The sequence below is a fragment of the Balaenoptera musculus genome, chromosome 2 (assembly GCF_009873245.2).
Source record: "Balaenoptera musculus isolate JJ_BM4_2016_0621 chromosome 2, mBalMus1.pri.v3, whole genome shotgun sequence".
In the NCBI taxonomy this organism is placed as follows: Eukaryota; Metazoa; Chordata; class Mammalia; order Artiodactyla; family Balaenopteridae; genus Balaenoptera; species Balaenoptera musculus.
In genome coordinates, this window is record NC_045786.1 from 145438960 (window position 1) to 145456613 (window position 17654).

The window sequence follows — 17654 nt, forward strand, 5'->3', positions numbered from 1 at the left end:
GAAGTGGTAGTGGGAAGTCTATTGCTATTTATTTCTGTCTTTAAACTATGCTTGCGGATGGCTGAATTCACAGGATGACGTAACCTGATGGCATTGACATTCCCCAGACATGTTGGTTAGACACCTGCCGTTTCCATTTGCACCTCCTTCTTAGGTGGCATCCTTCATCCATGCCATCTGGACACCAGCTAATTACTCATGCTGCTAATTATATTTTGCTTTTGCCATGCCAAAAGCAGAGAAGAATGATCATAATAAGTAGGGAAGAGAAGTTTAATTTTTTTTTTAATTATTATTATTATTTTTAAAAAGCCCAAACCCTTGCTTAGGGCTGACTTGATTACCTCTAACATTTCTGACTGCAATCTTAGGGGTATTTCTATGCTTTGTTAAGCATTTGGTGGAATGGTTTCAGTGTCCCTCATTGACCTGACCTAGTCTCATGAGTATCAGAATTCAAGCATCTACCTGCAGAGGCCTCTGCAAGAATCCTGGAGAGGGTTGGTGTTGAAGAGGGTACGAACCTGTGATGCTGGGTTGACATGAATGTAGTGCCAAGAAGATGTGCGAGGATGTTCTAGCATTAGGAAGATGTCCTAATAGGAATCTATCCTTTCAAAATATGAAGGTTTATCGTATCCTTCCATCCCTAAAATTTAGAAGACAAGGCTTTGTTAATTTTGGATTTTTGTTTTTGAATTAACAGAGCCACCTACACAGAAAGTGGCCAGTGCAGACTGATAATTGGTTTGTTGTGAGATCTACAACTGTCTAATCCTAGGTGTAATGCAGGTTAAATATAGGAGAACAAGCAAGTTCAGGGAACAAAAAAAGTCAAGGTTACATTGGACTCCTACTGACTGCCATCATCCTTGCCCATTCCACAGTAACTACGTATGATGAGCTCTGATTAGAAGCCCAGCTCTGATCTAGGTACCTTATTTGTGTTACCTCATTTAATTTTTTTTTAATTTATTTATTTTTGGCTGCGTTGCGTCTTCATTGCTGCACGCGGGCTTTCTCTGGTTGCGGTGAACAGGGGCTACTCTTCGTTGCGGTGCCCGGGCTTCTCATTGCGGTGGCTTCTCTTGTTGTGGAGCATGGGCTCTAGGCACGCGGCTTCAGTAGCTGTGGCACGCGGGCTCAATAGTTGTGGCTCATGGGCTCTAGAGCGCAGGCTGAGTAGTTACGGCGCACGGGCTTAGTTGCTCCGCAGCATGTGGGATCTTCCTGGACCAGGGCTCGAACCCGTGTCCCCTGCATTGCCAGGTGGATTCTTAACCCCTGCGCCACCAGGGAAGCCCTCATTTAATTTTTAAAACCTCTGAGGTAGGTGCTGTTTTAATCCCTGTTTTCAGATGAGGAAATTTAAGCGCGTGGGGGTAAGGTAACTTACACGAGGTCGGCTGGTACTGGATGGAGTTTAGGTTTGAATGTACCAAGTCTGATTTTAGAGCCCAGTCTCTTAATGGCTCTGCCATGCTGTCTCCCTCCATGCCATGTGCAATAGGGGTCTTTGCTGCCCCTGCTGCCGACGTACTAGCTATTCCTGAACTTCTCGGGTGCCAATATGAAAACCCCAGACCAGGGAGTTCTGTAGCTTCCTAGACTCAATGGGTGGAAACTCAAACAAAGGAAACCTAGATCTGAAGCTTTTTCTCAAGAATATGGTCTCCAAAAGCTGCTTTATTTAGGTGTAGAAGGAAAGAATTAGTGCAGAACATTTGACTGTAATTGGGATGGATAACTATTTGCATTTAGAAAATACTCCAAGCAATTGAAATGTTCTATGTACTGGATTCGTGCAAAGGATTTCATACTACTTTGTAGATAGAAAACTAAATCCTTTTTGCAGTGGTCGCTAGGAAGTTTGGGGAGTGGAAGGCTATGTACTTTCTTTTAAAAAGAGATTCTTCTTTTAAAGGTGTTTGTCTAAATTAAGTGCTGTCCGATAGAAATATAATGCAAGTCACATATTAATTTTATATTTTCCAATAGCCATATTTTTAAAGTAACAAGAAATAGGTAAAATTAATTTTAACAATATGTTTTTTGACCCAATAGTGTATTTTATTTACCTGATATATCCAAATATTATTTCAACACGTAATTTTTAAATTTTAAAAATTATTGAGATATCTTACGTATTTTTGGACTAAGACTTTGAAATCTGGAGTGCATTTTTGACTTACAGCTCATCTCAGGATGCTCAGTTTTCATTGGAAATAATCTGTATTTAGATTTCATAAAATTTGCAATTGGAGAAGTAGATTCATAATAGCTTATTGCAAACATACTTTTTAAGTGTGTCTCCCTCTCCTTCAGAGACTTTTGAAAAACTGAATCGAGTGTCAGTTTTTAAAGTTTAATGTGATTTAATACTCTTTGGTCATACTAGCCACATTTCCAGTACTCAGTAGCCACTGGAAGTATGGCCAGTGCAAGTCTAAATAGACTGATAAGGAGCAAAGGTGTCTGAACCTTCTTCATTACTTGGCTGGATGAGTAAGTGATATGTTTTATTCTTTTCAAACCCTCCTTCCCAGCCTGAAACTCATGATTTTTGCTCTCTCTCTTTCTTATTTTTAATCTCTTACCTGGAGAGCCCATCTTCTTAAGCCCACCTTGTGATGCTGGGAGCCTTTGCAGGAGGACACTGGACACCCCTGCTCACAAGACATGGGCTAGTCTGGAATTTCCCTAGTTGCCAAGCTTACTTGAAGACCCAGTGCACTGTGATTTTTGGAACTAAAGTAGTGATCTTTTCCTATTATAAACCTCGGGTACATGAATTTTTCTCAGTCCTTCTCAAACTCAAGTAGGTGTGTTTCCTGGGGTATGTGGTGATGCCAGGAGATGTTTAAAGGCTCAGAATAACTAGAGTACCTCTCTTGTGGTCTTTAATGCTTGGGGGAAGGGATGTTTATTTTCATGAGAAAATAAATGTATTATGAAGTAGAATGGGAAATTTGTATCAATTTTAAGATACAATGTGGGTCTTCAAAGAGTTTTCATACCTGTGGGTTTTTCTCATACATTGGCCCCTCCCCAAACTACTAGGGATGTGAATTTATAGGCCTCTTTCATTAGGGATACTCTGGTGGGAAAGCTTAGAGATGCATTTAATTTGTACAAATTTTATTTAAATCTAATTTATCTCTAAGAGGTGTAGTTAGAATAATTCAAAGCCTTTTCATCATTTAAAGTCTCCTGTTCCCACTTTCTCCACTGTGAACACTCACTTTTATTTACTGACACCTACTTGGTGCCCAAAGTGTGGAAAGTTATTTCCTCAAAGGAATGTCTTGCTCTAATTGTGTAGAGAATTGTGGGGTCAACACAGGCTAAAGATATAAAGAACATTTAACTGAGAAAATGGGATTCGGTATGTGTTTTGAAGCACAGATGGTGGAATTCAGTGGCAAAATGAGAATAATTCTGTGAGTCTAGGGGTGGAAAGTGGTATAGATGAACATGTAGACACAGGAAGGAAAGTGGAAAGTACAGTAAGAAGGCTATGCTGTCAGAAAGATTAGTGGGCAGTGGAAGCCCTTGGAATGCTCAGCCAGCAAATAACACTGTACAAATAGTTCTAGGAAAATTTACTCACCATCGCCACGCGAGGTAATTTATATACAGAAACACAAATGTAGGCTTTATTGTTATTCATTTATTTTTCACTAGTTCTTTTTTTTTTTTTTTTTTTTAAATTTTTTTTTATAGCTACTTTTATTTTTATTTATTTATTTATTTTTGGCTGTGCTGGGTCTTCGGTTCTGTGCGAGGGCTTTCTCCAGTTGCGGCAAGCGGGGGCCACTCTTCATCGCGGTGCGCGGGTCTCTCACCATCGCGGCCCCTCCCGTTGCGGGGCACAGGCTCCAGACGCGCAGGCTCAGCAGCTGTGGCTCACGGGCCCAGCCGCTCCACGGCATGTGGGATCTTCCCAGACCAGGGCTCGAACCCGTGTCCCCTGCATTAGCAGGCAGATTCTCAACCACTGCGCCACCAGGGAAGCCCCTTTCACTAGTTCTTTACAGTCCTTATCAAAATATACTAGGCATTATTCTAGGCTCTGGGATTCAACAGGGGAACAAAGTGACAAAAATCCCTATAGTTCATATGGAAATGAGGCTCTGAAATAATGTGTGTTGTATCACCCTCGGAACTAGAAAGTTTATACAGGAAAAACTGACTAGTTTAAGTTAATTCCAGAGGCCAGTTAACCTTGAATAGTAGGCATAGCCAAGAACTCAGAAATTAATCACTAAGTCTGCGTACAAAAGCTTATTATGCCCATACCCTGATAAGAGGACCCTCTGGTCTCTGTTATTTCACTTGTATCATTACAAAGAGCTTAATTGTCTGGTTTCAGTTGATAGAGCAGATTAGAAGCAACAAATCAAAAAGATGAGACGTTTAGTGGCAGGAATGTACTGAAAGCATCAATAAGTGATTACCCATGAGGGAGATGTAGAAAGACGATTCACGTTAAAGGTACAAATTCAATAAGCATAGCAGTCTGGGGTCACTTGGTTTGGGACCAAACAACCAAATATACGTCACTCACCCCTGAGGACCTCACTTTGTAAAAACATGGTGCAAAAACTTTGTCACCATTTTTTTTTAACAACTAATAAATTAATGGATCTAGGCATTGATCATCAGAGGCTGCAAACATCATAAAAAGAGACAAATGCGTGTCTCATGATGGAAGAATACAACCCCATCTAGGAATTAGTCTTATCCCCTCTTCCCAAAATTGAATGCGAATCCAATCAAACCTCTAGAGAGGCCAGGAAATACAAAAGACCAAAGAACATGTTTGTATTCAGCAAAATTCAGGCTCTGGACTATGTGACACATAGCCCAGTTTCTTCAACAAATAAATTGCAAGAAATAAAAGAGAAGTGAAGTAAGAGAAGTGGAGGGACATTAACAGAATATAAAAATTTAAGATAAAATTAATTAATTGTAATGTATGGGCCTTATTTGGATTCATTTCAGACAGACTATTTAAAAATCTTAGGACATCTTAAACAATTGAAAGGTAGAACTTTGATTCACTCTATGATGAAATTAAAGAATTACTGTTCATTGCAAAACTAGTATAGTAGTAAGTGGTTTTTATAAAGACTGTCTTCAAAAACAGATGTTAAATTGTGGTCAGTAACTACGTTTGGGAAAGTAGATATATATGTTACTCCTCTCAGAAAGATTTCTGTATTCAGTGGTTAAGATGTAATAAATGTTGAAAGGAGTTAGTGTGATGTAGTATAAAAAGCACCTGGAATCAGACCAGACAGTTAAACATATCAGATTTTAAATTTCCCTTTCTGTCCAGTGGAAGGTGGCTTGACATCTACCTGAAATCCCATAAGTAAAGTATCTGGTGTTGGCAGGGAGTGTTGTGTATGCCCATTAAATGACCATGCCTTTTTCTTCTTTTCTCCTCTTGAATAAAAATAAATAAATATGCAAGCTTCAACCAGGAAGAAAAATAACAAAGGTGGAAATTTCTATCAGAAAGTCTATTCCAAGCCATCCTTAATCAGCATCCCTATTGTCCCATGTAGCTGACCTTTCTAAGACAAAACTCTGAATATGTCACTCTTTGTGCTTAAAACCATTTAGGGCAACTTTGAGACTCCCCAGCGTAGCCTACTTCATGGAGCCCTTCAGGTCTGGCCTCTCTTGTCCCTCAGCGTCCACTGGCACCTCTCCCAGTCCTCCCCCCAGCGTAGAGCTACTTACAGCCCCTCCTCTCTGCACATGGCACTCTCTGGGCAAGAATGCCTCTTCTCACACACCCCTGCCACTTTCATCCAATGAACGCCTGCTCTTCTTTTCTCTGGGAGTGCTCCCCTGACCTCCCAGGACTGGATAAAGTGCTGTTCCGAAGTGTTTCCAGTAGCGCACTACACCTCCCTAGGAGAGCACTCAGACCACGAGCGGTAGCCCCACCAGGCTTTGAGCTTCTGGACAGCTGAGCCTGTGACGTCTCATCCTTGGTCTTGGCGTATAGTCGGTGCCCAGTGAGTGCTGGTGATTGAAGGCTGTTAGAAGTGGAGAGGCCCCAAGAGGGAACAGCGGGCACACATTTGTTCTGCCACTCATCTTTCCTGTCCTTTGCCAAGGTCTGCTTTCTTGGAAAGCTCCCCAAGCTGGCAGTCTGATCTAAGCTTCAAGGGGAAACTTCCCTCTACTGTTTTGATGCTAAGTTCCCTTCCTTTTAAACTTCGTTGTTTATTGCTGTTTCCATGGTGCTTCAGAAGTTCAAGTGTCTTATTCTTCTCACTCTATTTCATTGAGACCTCTGTTCAGATGTCTCTGGAACATTCCCATGTATCAACTTGCTACTTCATCCGAGATCTTTGATGCCAACAAAGGCCCAGGCCCACTAGAAACAGCCTGTAATGGTGGTCTCTTTGGCCACGTGACTCTTGTGGATGGTCCCTTTGGCAAGCACCTCAAGAGTGGAAGATTCCACACTCAGGGAATAAGTGTGGTCTTGTCTCACTGCTGGCCATCCAGAAGCTCAGATTCCAGTCCTGGCTTTCTCTAATCTCTGGGCAAATCATTTTACTTCTCTGAGTCTGTTTCCTGGAGCAGTGAAGAATGTCTACCAGCTGTTCAAAAGGAGGCTCAGGGATGTGTCAAATGAGAGTGAAACAGAACACCTCCCTGCTCCCTCAGTTGTACTCTGAGATTTGGGGAACAGAACAGATTTTTGTGTTAAAATGAATACAGATATTCTTCAGTGGAATGCAAAATCAAGATGAATGTTAAGATGAAACTCAAGATTTTACTGGCAGAGTTTGAGGAACCCTGCCTTCTCTAAGTCCCCCACCCCCCAGTGCTAACTTTCCGTAACTGTTTCAGCCTCTGATCTTCTGTCTGTTCTGTCATCTAGATAACCCTCTTGAGTAGAACATCCTAGTCCTTGGCAATGCTGAGCAAATAAGGCATGGCTATAATTTTAAAGAATGTATTATTTCTAAGGAGATACAATATTGCATACTAGGCGAACATAAGTGTAGACAAGAAGCCCTTTGGAATCTGCTTTTAAAAACAGCAAAAACCATTTATAATGAATACACCTCAAGTATCTATATATAGCACACTGAAATTCTAGAAAGGCTTCTATTCTTAGGAAGGCAAAAATATTCTCTCTACTTAACTTAAAACAGGCCTTATTTAAGAGTTCAGAATTGGTGGCATCTAAATTAATGAGCTTTTAACCTTGTAGAAAACCTTGAAAGTTAAATTTACCCAAAACAAAACCCTTTATTTGAAAAGAATATTCTAGGGTATCATCTTCCTCATCTTCTTCTGTAAGGATTCTATTTCTCATGATGCAAAGCTGATTTTAGTGTCTGTATCATTTACCTCCCTACCATGATGAATCACTGATAATTATATGTTAAGGGTTCAGTCTTTTCCCTCATAGTTCATTCTAGAGGCTTCTGATTATTGGTGGGTTTTCAGTATATGTTTGTCTAAAGTCCTATTAGTTAATAAGTAGATCTATATATAACCAGTGAATTTAAGGGGCAAGTGGATGGATGGTCCTCATATCGACACCTTCTGCTAAGCATTTTCTTCTCCTTATTTAAAATAAAATCACAGCTGTTTCTTGAGAAAGAATAATGATGTGAAATTGGCAAGAGAAGAAATTGCCAATTTAAAAATGAAAGATATTAAATATTTCTGGATCCTTACGGGATTCCTCTTAGAAAAGCTAGCAAATCTGGATATTAGCGTCATCTGCTTGACTTGAAAAAAAAAATAACATAATCAAATTAAAATTATATAGCTGTCAGCATTCAAGCCAGACAGTTCACATTAGACAAGAAAAATTGCCTTTCTAATACTTATGTAATTAGGCTATCACGCATGTGGAGGTTTCTGTGAATTCTCATCTCCAGTTAGAAAATGGGATGTTGCTTGCCACCTTTCTTTGTCGTGAAGTGAACTAGGTAGTCTTTTTCTTTTCTTTTTTTTTAATGAATTTGTGAAAAGCCATTTTCAGAAATAGGCCATCTCGTGGCATTTTCTAACAAAATATATAATTTGTCTTCTGAGGTTGCTGATTTTTATTTATTTATCCTATTTTCACAAGCAACAAACAATTTTTTGAAAAGCAAAGCTGAATATCTTCAAGCAAACCCTTGAAATAAAGAAAAAATAGTGCAACAGAGCTCTTCAGTTTAATTTGAAAGATGCACACTCTCTGATTATGTCCTTTCCATTCTGGGAGTTCTGGAGAAACACATTTTGTGTTGCTCTGCTAATACTTAGTACAGCTGCATAATTGACTCACTTTTAAATTATTAGATAATTTGAAAAGGGGATGTTTGATCTGTTAGAATCTTCATTTCCAGCCCTCTCAAACTCTGCTGAGGTCCTGGAAGGAGATCTTGAAATATGATATAAAACACACAACCTATCTCCATTTAATTTCTGTTGTTGTTGTTATTTTTTCTTTTAATTTAATTTATTTATTTATTTATTTTTGGCTGTGTTGGGTCTTCGTTTCTGTGCGAGGGCTTTCTCTAGTTGCGGCAAGTGGGGGCCACTCTTCATCGCGGTGCGGGGGCCACTCTTCATCACGGTGTGCGGGCCTCTCACTACCGCGGCCTCTCTTGTTGCGGAGCACAGGCTCCAGACGCGCAGGCTCAGTAGTTATGGCTCACGGGCCTAGTTGCTCCGCAGCATGTGGGATCTTCCCAGACCAGGGCTCGAACCCGTGTCCCCTGCATTGGCAGGCAGACCCTCAACCACTGCGCCGCCAGGGAAGCCCCTGTTGTTATTATTGTTTTAGGAAAAACTTAGTCTTTTTCCTTTTGAGATTAAAAATAATAGGTTCTTACAGATGCTTGTATGATCCTTTTCTTAGTCCCAATTTTAGCAGTGTAGATGCAGAGGAAATGACTGGAACAGGCTTTCTTAAATCAGTCTTGCTTAAAGGAATGGGAAAAGGAGCATAGTCTCACAAATAGTCAGACTCACATACCAAAAGTAGAGAATTGGGACCAAAGTTTAAAAATATGATTTTAAAGCACTGTTGCTATTACCAAAAAAATCATAATCTCTTTCTGTTACTCAGATTTCAATTTTTGTTTTAAAATTATGCTTTTTGATCTGGTTGCTTAAGGCCTGACACATAGGACAACAAATAATATTTGTTTAATTTTTTTTTAATTTAATCCATTTCTCTTATGTCATGCATCTGTGGATATTTTCATTATAAGTTGACTGCTATGGGCACCATATCTAAAATGGGGATAACATTTATGTTCTTACATAATCTGTGCTTGTTCTGAAAGGTTATATGGTTATAGTAGCCAATACCCTCCCCCTTTGGAAATAATCACTAGGGATTTAAAATGTTATCTACTATGAAGAATATGGTTATAATGATGATGTGAAATTATGGAGTTATGGTTTAAATTTTTAGTTTAAGCTTTTTGGGTATTTTGACCTAGAAAAAATTTTGTTCTATAAATCCTAAATATGAGTGAATGAAAAGTGTGCACATGTTAAGTAGAAGTGTGTGTTGTTTCTTGTGGGACGATGACAGTTATTTTCCTTCTGAAGGGCATCTTTGTCTTTGAGAAAGTGTATTTTATTCTCATGCTGTGAGTCTGAGAAGTATTGACAAGCCTCTTTCTCATTGATCTTTGCTTTGTCTTTTAGTGTGGCCGTCACCAGGTCCAGAGATGTGCCTTCCTTTGGACCTCCCATCCCCAAAGGGGTCACTTTCCCTAAGTCAAATGTGTTCAGGGACTTCCTTTTGGCCAAAGTGATTAATGCAGAAAATGCTGCTCATAAGTCAGAGAAGTTCCGGGCCATGGCAACCCGGACACGTCAAGAATATCTGAAAGATCTGGCAGAAAAGAATGTCACCAACACTCCTATTGACCCGTCCGGCAAGTTTCCGTTCATCTCTCTGGCCTCCAAGAAGAAAGAAAAGTCTAAGCCATACCCAGGAGCTGAGCTCAGTAGCATGGGAGCCATTGTGTGGGCTGTCCGGGCCAAAGACTACAGCAAGGCTATGGAGATAGACTGCCTACTCGGGGTCTCCAATGAGTTCATCGTCCTCATCGAACAGGAAACGAAGAGCGTGGTTTTCAACTGTTCCTGCAGAGATGTGATAGGGTGGACCTCAACCGACACCAGCCTCAAAGTCTTCTACGAGCGAGGTGAATGTGTGTCAGTGGAGAGTTTCATTAACAACGAGGACATCAAAGAGATTGTCAAAAGGCTTCAGGTCAGTGTTTTCCTTCCACTTACCTGCATGCATGTCCCTTTCATAAAGCTTTCAGTACAGGCTAGAGCTAAGTTACAGAAGCTTGTTCTGTTTTATTAGCTCCTCTGAAAACTCCCTTAAGAATGCGAAGGAACACATAGTTTATGTCACACTTGCTTCCCATCATTTTTTTCAGAAGGAAAAGGAGTAGAACAAGTGGGGGAAGACACATTGACTGTGCATTTTTGTTGGAAACTCATTTGCATGTGACCTGATCCCATTGCCTTGTGACTGATGATGTAGCCCAACCAATCTGCTTTAGTTGGTGAAAAGAATTGTTGGATCGGGTATCTGCTGCTTTGAATGTCCGTCTTAAGGGCAAAATGAGCAGCAGAATACCGGTTTTCTTTGCTGCCAGCTCCCTGTAGGTCTCTGAGAAGCCGTTGAGACAAGTGTGTTCTTTTTGGCCTAATGAATGGAGATTAGTGAAGGCAAAATAACCAGGCTGCTCTTCAGCTGGCATTAGGGTATTCAGAAAGAACCCTGCTTGCCATGCGTACCACTTAAGACCCCATTGCATTCATTAAACTGTGTATCTTTTGTTTCTTTGTCTAGTTCGTGTCAAAAGGCTGTGAATCAGTGGAGATGACTCTGCGAAGGAATGGACTGGGACAGCTTGGCTTCCACGTCAACTACGAGGGCATCGTGGCAGATGTGGAGCCCTACGGCTATGCCTGGCAGGCAGGGCTGAGGCAGGGCAGCCGGCTGGTGGAGATCTGCAAGGTGGCGGTGGCCACTCTGAGCCACGAGCAGATGATCGATCTCCTGAGAACATCTGTCACGGTGAAAGTTGTCATTATCCCCCCACATGATGACTGCACCCCACGGAGGTAGGTCTGAGAGTCCAGGGCCATTAGTGTACCGTGGAGAACATCCCCAACTGGGTCAGAGTGTAGGAGGTTATGAAGAGCGCTCGGTTACAATGTGATGCTGAAAGTTCCCCCCATGGAAAGTCTGACTCAGGACAGAGCTCCCTTTCAGCATGTGGCAACAGCAGCTGGAAAGAATCACTAACTTGGACCATTCACAGGATTTACATCTCTGAGTATATAAAGTCACCATTACAGATAGAGATGTCTGGTAATATCCATCTTAAACATCTTGCACCGGTAGCTGAGAAACAGTGAACACTTAATGTTAAAAAGAGACTCAGCGTGACAAACTGTTAGACATTTTTCCTTTATGTTCCGTGACACTCTTATTCCCTCAAATCTCCCATTTGTAGCCAATTGCTGTCCAAAACTCAAAGTGCTGTTTTTGACCCCTGCTCTCTCAGCCTGGAGGGCTGAATGTGACTTAGCAAGCTTTTTCTTAACTGCATCTGCATGTGTCAGAAATTGGCTTCAAATGAGCTGGTCCTGCTTGTGATGCTTGGGCAGTTTGGTTCCCGGACTTTCCCAAAGGGAAGCCCAGGAGCTCCCCGCCCCTCCCGGCTCCTGCCAAGCCAGCAGCACTGTTGAAAATTTAATTTCTCTGTCTCTGGGGAGGTTTCCTGATGGAACAAATTTAATCAACTGTTTCTTTTCTCCTTTGGGCATGCACATGCTGTTTTTGCTGGGTTTTTTTTTCAATCTGTTAATTTGCTTTGAACCCGTTATTTTCTAAGAGTTTCTGTTAAGCTTTGGCAATTAATTCTTAGGCTTTCTGAAGCCAAGACAATATTCTTTATGCTATTTTTTCCCTCAAAACATGACCAGTCCTACACCTGAGCTCTCATAGATTCATGAACATCAGATGGCAGAATATGTAAACAGTTATGAGGGGTTATTTGTGCCCTTTAAAAAGTAAGCGCAATGACAATATCAATGTACTTCAGTTCTTGAAACCAAGTGTTATAGACCAGACTGTGCTTGGGATGGTATTTAATACTGCTTACCTCCTAGATGGCCCAGAGATTATGTGCTGATGTCAGAATGTGGTGAAAATCCCTTTGTCTGATAGTTTTAAGAAATGCTCCCATTCGGATGACTGGATTTCCCTGGAAACCAGAATTTATATCCAGAACTTTTTGTTTTAGCTGTCTTGAGGGCAGGGAGGGTATATTCTGAAAGTGCTGCCTTCCTTTCCTCAACCACATCATATTAATGTTAGGTATTTTGCTGAACCGCAATTCAAGAATGACTCTTGAGGGTGATCAGAAAGGCAGCTGGGTCCTTACAGCACTCTCCAAGGGCTCTGTGATCCTCCTCTTCCTCTTGTCTGTTTTCCATCCCGAGGTCTTTCCTACAAATTGTCTGCTTTATAGTTTATATGTCTAAAGAGGCATCTATAAACTGGAGAAGATAACCAAGCTGTATAACTTGTCAACCTTAGATAGTACAGAGTTAACAGACGCTGGTCTAAGGACTAATCTACTCAAGAGGAAGCCTGTAGATCTTGCGACACCATCTTGTCTGCTCAGGGGTCTTTCCCCGTGTTTCTAAGCTCTTCAGTTCGTATGGGGGAGAGGGAAATAGGTGTGTGTGAGTGTGTGAGGAGATAGGATGGAATGGGCAACATGACTGCCATTGAATTGTGAATAGTAGTTACTAGAAAGATGGGTCCAAAGGCCTGGCCCTGGATAGATGATAGGTCCATGACAGGAGGTGATTTGTCTACAGCAAAATACTAGGCTAGATACGTCTTCTGCGGTGTATTGGTAAAAACAACTAATATTTGCCGAGTATTACTTTAATGTGCCAGACCCTAGAAAAAACACTTTTATATGGATTTGCACATCTAATCCTTATAACGACCCTATGAAGTAGTAGTATTAATATTACTCCTAATTAAAGGAAACCAACACTCAGAAAGGTTAGTAACTCCCCAGCCTCATCTGGCAAATTCAGGTCTAACTTCAGAATCCAAACTCTTAACTTTGTATGCTTGGGACACAAATCCTTTCCTATGTACCAGCATAAGCAGAGATATGATGGTAAACTGGCTTTCTGTTGGGGAAAAGAACCTTGATGTGTAGTATTTGCTGGATTTGTCTTCATCTCCCAGCACCGCTTCTGGGGCATCATCGTCATCCTCTCATAGCCAGGGAGCTGGCAGTGACGGGACAGAAGAGTGTTAGGAACCTGCCCCCATTAGAGCGTGGGATGGGGGGCTGGGCTGAAGGAGCGACGCACCGCACAGCCCCTCGGGCCTCGGAGACACACTCTGCCCCTTGCTCTAGAGTTTCCACCAGAAAAGCCACCATCAGACCTTCTAGGTGGGTCTGAAACGATGCCCTTGATACCTCTGGAGGACTAGAAGCCTGCTCTCCCCTTCCCTCCTTTAGAAACAACTTCAGAGGAATAGTTGAAGCATTAACACCTTGGTACAGTTTTCAACAAAATAAGATAATGCTCTGCTGTCACTTTTTCCTCTCCTCCGCACTTCACACTCCCACGGCTGTTGTCCTTGCAGCTAATTGCTCTGCTCTTTGACGGGTCACTCTCCTGTCTGTCAGCTAGTGCTGCCGCGCCAGCGCCAGGAAGAGCAGGCCTCCTGGGAATACGCTGCCCTCCGTCCCCAGCCGCGTGCTTCTCAGGGTCACGGGGATCCGAGGGTCCCAGGACACAGACACCGGCGTGGGGATCATATGTAACCACAAGCACCCACGTATGTTCACATGGAAGAGTCACTAGTTTTGAAAAGGCAGGTGGTTTTTGTTTTGTTTTCTTAACATCTTTATTGGAGTATAATTGCTTTACAATGGTGTGTTAGTTTCTGCTGTATAACAAAGTGAATCAGCTATATGTATACATATAGCCCCATATCTCCTCCCTCTTGCGTCTCCCTCCCACCCTCCCTATCCCACCCCTCTGGGTGGTCACAAAGCACCGAGCTGATCTCCCTGTGCTATGCAGCTGCTTCCCACTAGCTATCTATTTTACATTTGGTGGTGTATATATGTCCATGCCACTCTCTCACTTTGTCCCAGCTTACCCTTCCCCCTCCCCGTGTCCTCAAGTCCATTCTCTACGTCTGTGTCTTTATTCCTATCCTGCCCCTAGGTTCTTCATAACCATTTTTTTTTTTTTTTTTTTTAAGATTCCATATATATGTGTTAGCGTATGGTATTTGTTTTTCTCTTTCTGACTTACTTCACTCTTTGTGACAGACTCTGGGTCCATCCACCTCACTACGAATAACTCAATTTCATTTCTTTTTTATGGCTGAGTAATATTCCATTGTATTTATGTGCCACATCTTCTTTATCCATTCATCTGTTGATGGACACTTAGGTTGCTTCCATGTCCTGGCTATTGTAAATAGACCTGCAATGAACATTGTGGTACATGACTCTTTTTGAATTGTGGTTTTCTCAGGGTATTGTGCCCAGTAGTGGGATGGCTGGGTCGTATGGTAGTTCTATTTTTAGTTTTTTAGGGAACCTCCATACTGTTCTCCATAGTGGCTGTATCAATTTACATTACGACCAACAGTGCAAGAGGGTTCCCTTTTCTCCACACCCTCTCCAGCATTTATTGTTTGTAGATTTTTTGATGATGGCCATTCTGACTGGTGTGAAGTGATACCTCATTGTAGTTTTGATTTGCATTTCTCTAATGATTACTGATGTTGAGCATTCTTTCGTGTGTTTGTTGGCAATCTGTATATCTTCTTTGGAGAAATGTCTCTTTAGGTCTTCTGCCCATTTTTGGATTGGGTTGTTTGTTTTTTTGATACTGAGCTGCATGAGCTGCTTGTAAGTGAAAAAGCCAGTTTAACAACAACAAATGGGGCTTTAGTAACACCTGTTAAATCAAGCTCTTTTCCCTATTCACAGGACATAAGCAGACCCTCTATGAATTGTTTCCAAAGGCAACTGTTTTAAAGAGAAGAGAGGACAGGGAAAGTAAAGCAAAATTCCTGAGCCCCTGCTGTGTACTGGGCTTTAAAAAAAATCTTCACGGCAGCCTCATTTCCATTGAAACAACGCGGAGAATGAGGGTTAGAGAGGTTTAGTAGCTGCCCAGAGAGTGAATAGGTCCAACTAGGATGACAGCATGATGGAAACAGTCTTGGCAGAAACAGGTTTGGGATTTGCCTGCAGACGTCACCAGAAGGCTCCCCGCAGGGAGTAAGATGTTGCACTGCAGGAGGGACCCCCACCCCCTCCATCGCCAGTCAGAGTGTATGACCAGCTGTATGTCTTGGTGTCTGTGACCTCTGACTCTTGAGCAGTCATTCTCTAGGCAAAATGAGAAGTACCCAGGTAGCAGATTCAGTTGTGATGCTCTGAATGGTATCGCATGGGAGTGGCAGGCCATCATTCTGTTGAGGGCCACCGGCCTATGGGTTTGTTTTTTTAATTGAAGTATAGTTGATTTACATTGTTGTGTTAATTTCAGGTGTACAGCACAGTGATCCAGTTATGTATTTACATATATGTGTATATATTCTTTTTCAGATTCTTTTCCCTTATAGGTTATTACAAAATATTGAATGTAGTTCCCTAAAGAAAGCAATCAAGGGCCATTCAAGAGGAAGAGCTAAAAACATGTTACCTAAAAGGACCAGATTACCTTTTAAGTAAGAATGGGTTGCAAAGTTTTTTCTTCATTTTAAAAAGCAATTATTTCAAAGTGCAAAAGCATCCTACTTTAGAGCTAGAAGGGCTGTGAGAAATCATCTGGTTCAAGTCTCTCATTTTTTTTAGATGAGGAACTTTGGTTCAAAGAGGTTAAGTTTTTTTTTTCCAAGCCAAAGTCACATGAATGATTAGGGACACAGCTTTCCCCAAACATCCAACTTTTCTGATTCAGGAGTCCAGGTGTTGTGATGTTCTGTTCAATATACCGCTCAGCTGATTTTTCTATCTGTATTTCTTAGTGTCTTAGGAATAAAGGAGAGAGTAGTGGGTAATAAGAAATTAAAGGAAAAAGTTAGAATGAAACGACTGAAAAAGAGAAAGAAGATGGAGTGACTTTTCAATTAAGTTATGGTTTCAGCTTGTCACCATGTGTCACTTTTAGCACTGAAATTGTAATTCCTTTTGAGCATAGCTCTTTAAGAATTGTTGACATTTTGTCATAGGCCATTCCCGAATGAAATGCAATAGTCAGTATAAGATGAAGTTTGGCAACCTGGAGTAGAAATGTTCTTTAGTTAGTGACTAAAATAAGACTAATCTACAAGTAGACTTATTCTGTGGGTTCAAATCCTGGCTCTGCCACTTCTTCTTAACTGTGTAGTCTTTGCAGATTAATCTCTCTAGGCCTCTATTTCCCCATCTGATAAATGGGGATAATGACACTCGTACTTCAGAGAGTTAGTGTAGGGCAGCCAGATTAGTGCTGGCCCATCGTGAGCTCTAGGTGCCCGAGTTTTTGTTGTTCAACACCAGATTTTACTTGGAGTAATATAATATAAATCCTTTTATGAACTTTCATGCATGTCATTAAAAACCAGCTTTCATCTTTGTCCTTCAGTGTACAGCCCACTTCTGGATTCCATGAATCATTCTCACAGGGATAAGTAAGGGAGCAGAAGCTAGTGGTGTCCCGCCCCCCCGTGGAAGGCAGTCAGAAGTGGCGGGATGGCAAAGGTTCAGCACTGTGGAATCTTTGCTTTTCATTCTCTGTAAATGAATCTTCTCTCCCTGCTTTGGCCTTATCTTACTTCATTCTATGATTATGGAATATGCAGAAGGTCTCTAATAATATGCTAAGGGTGGTGGGGATGAAATATAGACTAGAGAGAAGACAAAATCTTTGGCTAATGGGATCTTTTAACCAGATTTAGTATTAAACGTTATGCAGCTTAAAAGACTCTTTCAGGGGCTTCCCTGGTGGTGCAGTGGTTGAGAATCTGCCTGCCAATGCAAGGGACATGGGTTTGAGCCCTGGTCTGGGAAGATCCCACATGCCGCGGAGCAACTAGGCCCGTGAGCCACAGTTACTGAGCCTGCGCGTCTGGAGCCTGTGCTCCGCAACGAGAGGCCGCGATAATGAGAGGCCCACGCACCGCGATGAAGAGTGGCCCCCACTTGCCGCAACTAGAGAAAGCCCTCGCACAGAAACGAAGACCCAACACAGCCGTAAATAAATAAATAAATAAATAAATAAAAATTAAAAAAAAAAAGACTCTTTCAAAGAGTGCTTGAACTAGAAGAAAGTTTAGTAATTATCAATTACAAGTCTTTCATTTTACAAAGAAACTAAGGCCCCAAAGCTGATATTGTCTATTTGATATTACATTATTATTGTTTCTATTTTAATTATTTACTTATTCTCTACCCTGATGCAATATGGGCTTGAATCAGCCTATGAAGGTACAGAATTAAAATTCAGTGAGGGAATCTCTGTGTATGTGTGGTAGGGAAATGGGGAATGGGGGAAGGTAAATGGAAAACGTGGCCAAGGGGGAAATT

The 17654-nt window shown here is 41.5% G+C and overlaps 1 protein-coding gene across 7 annotated transcripts in view; it reads left to right on the forward strand.

Moving 5' to 3' along the window:
• The window catches only part of SIPA1L1 (signal induced proliferation associated 1 like 1), a 375846-nt gene that overhangs the window by 288536 nt on the left and 69656 nt on the right, over window positions 1-17654 (forward strand). For all 7 annotated transcript variants that reach the window (XM_036842740.1, XM_036842743.1, XM_036842742.1 and 4 more), the window contains 2 exons: window positions 9697-10270; window positions 10865-11139. In XM_036842740.1, the coding sequence (XP_036698635.1) occupies window positions 9697-10270; window positions 10865-11139 (849 nt within the window). The remainder of the gene's footprint in view (window positions 1-9696; window positions 10271-10864; window positions 11140-17654) is intronic.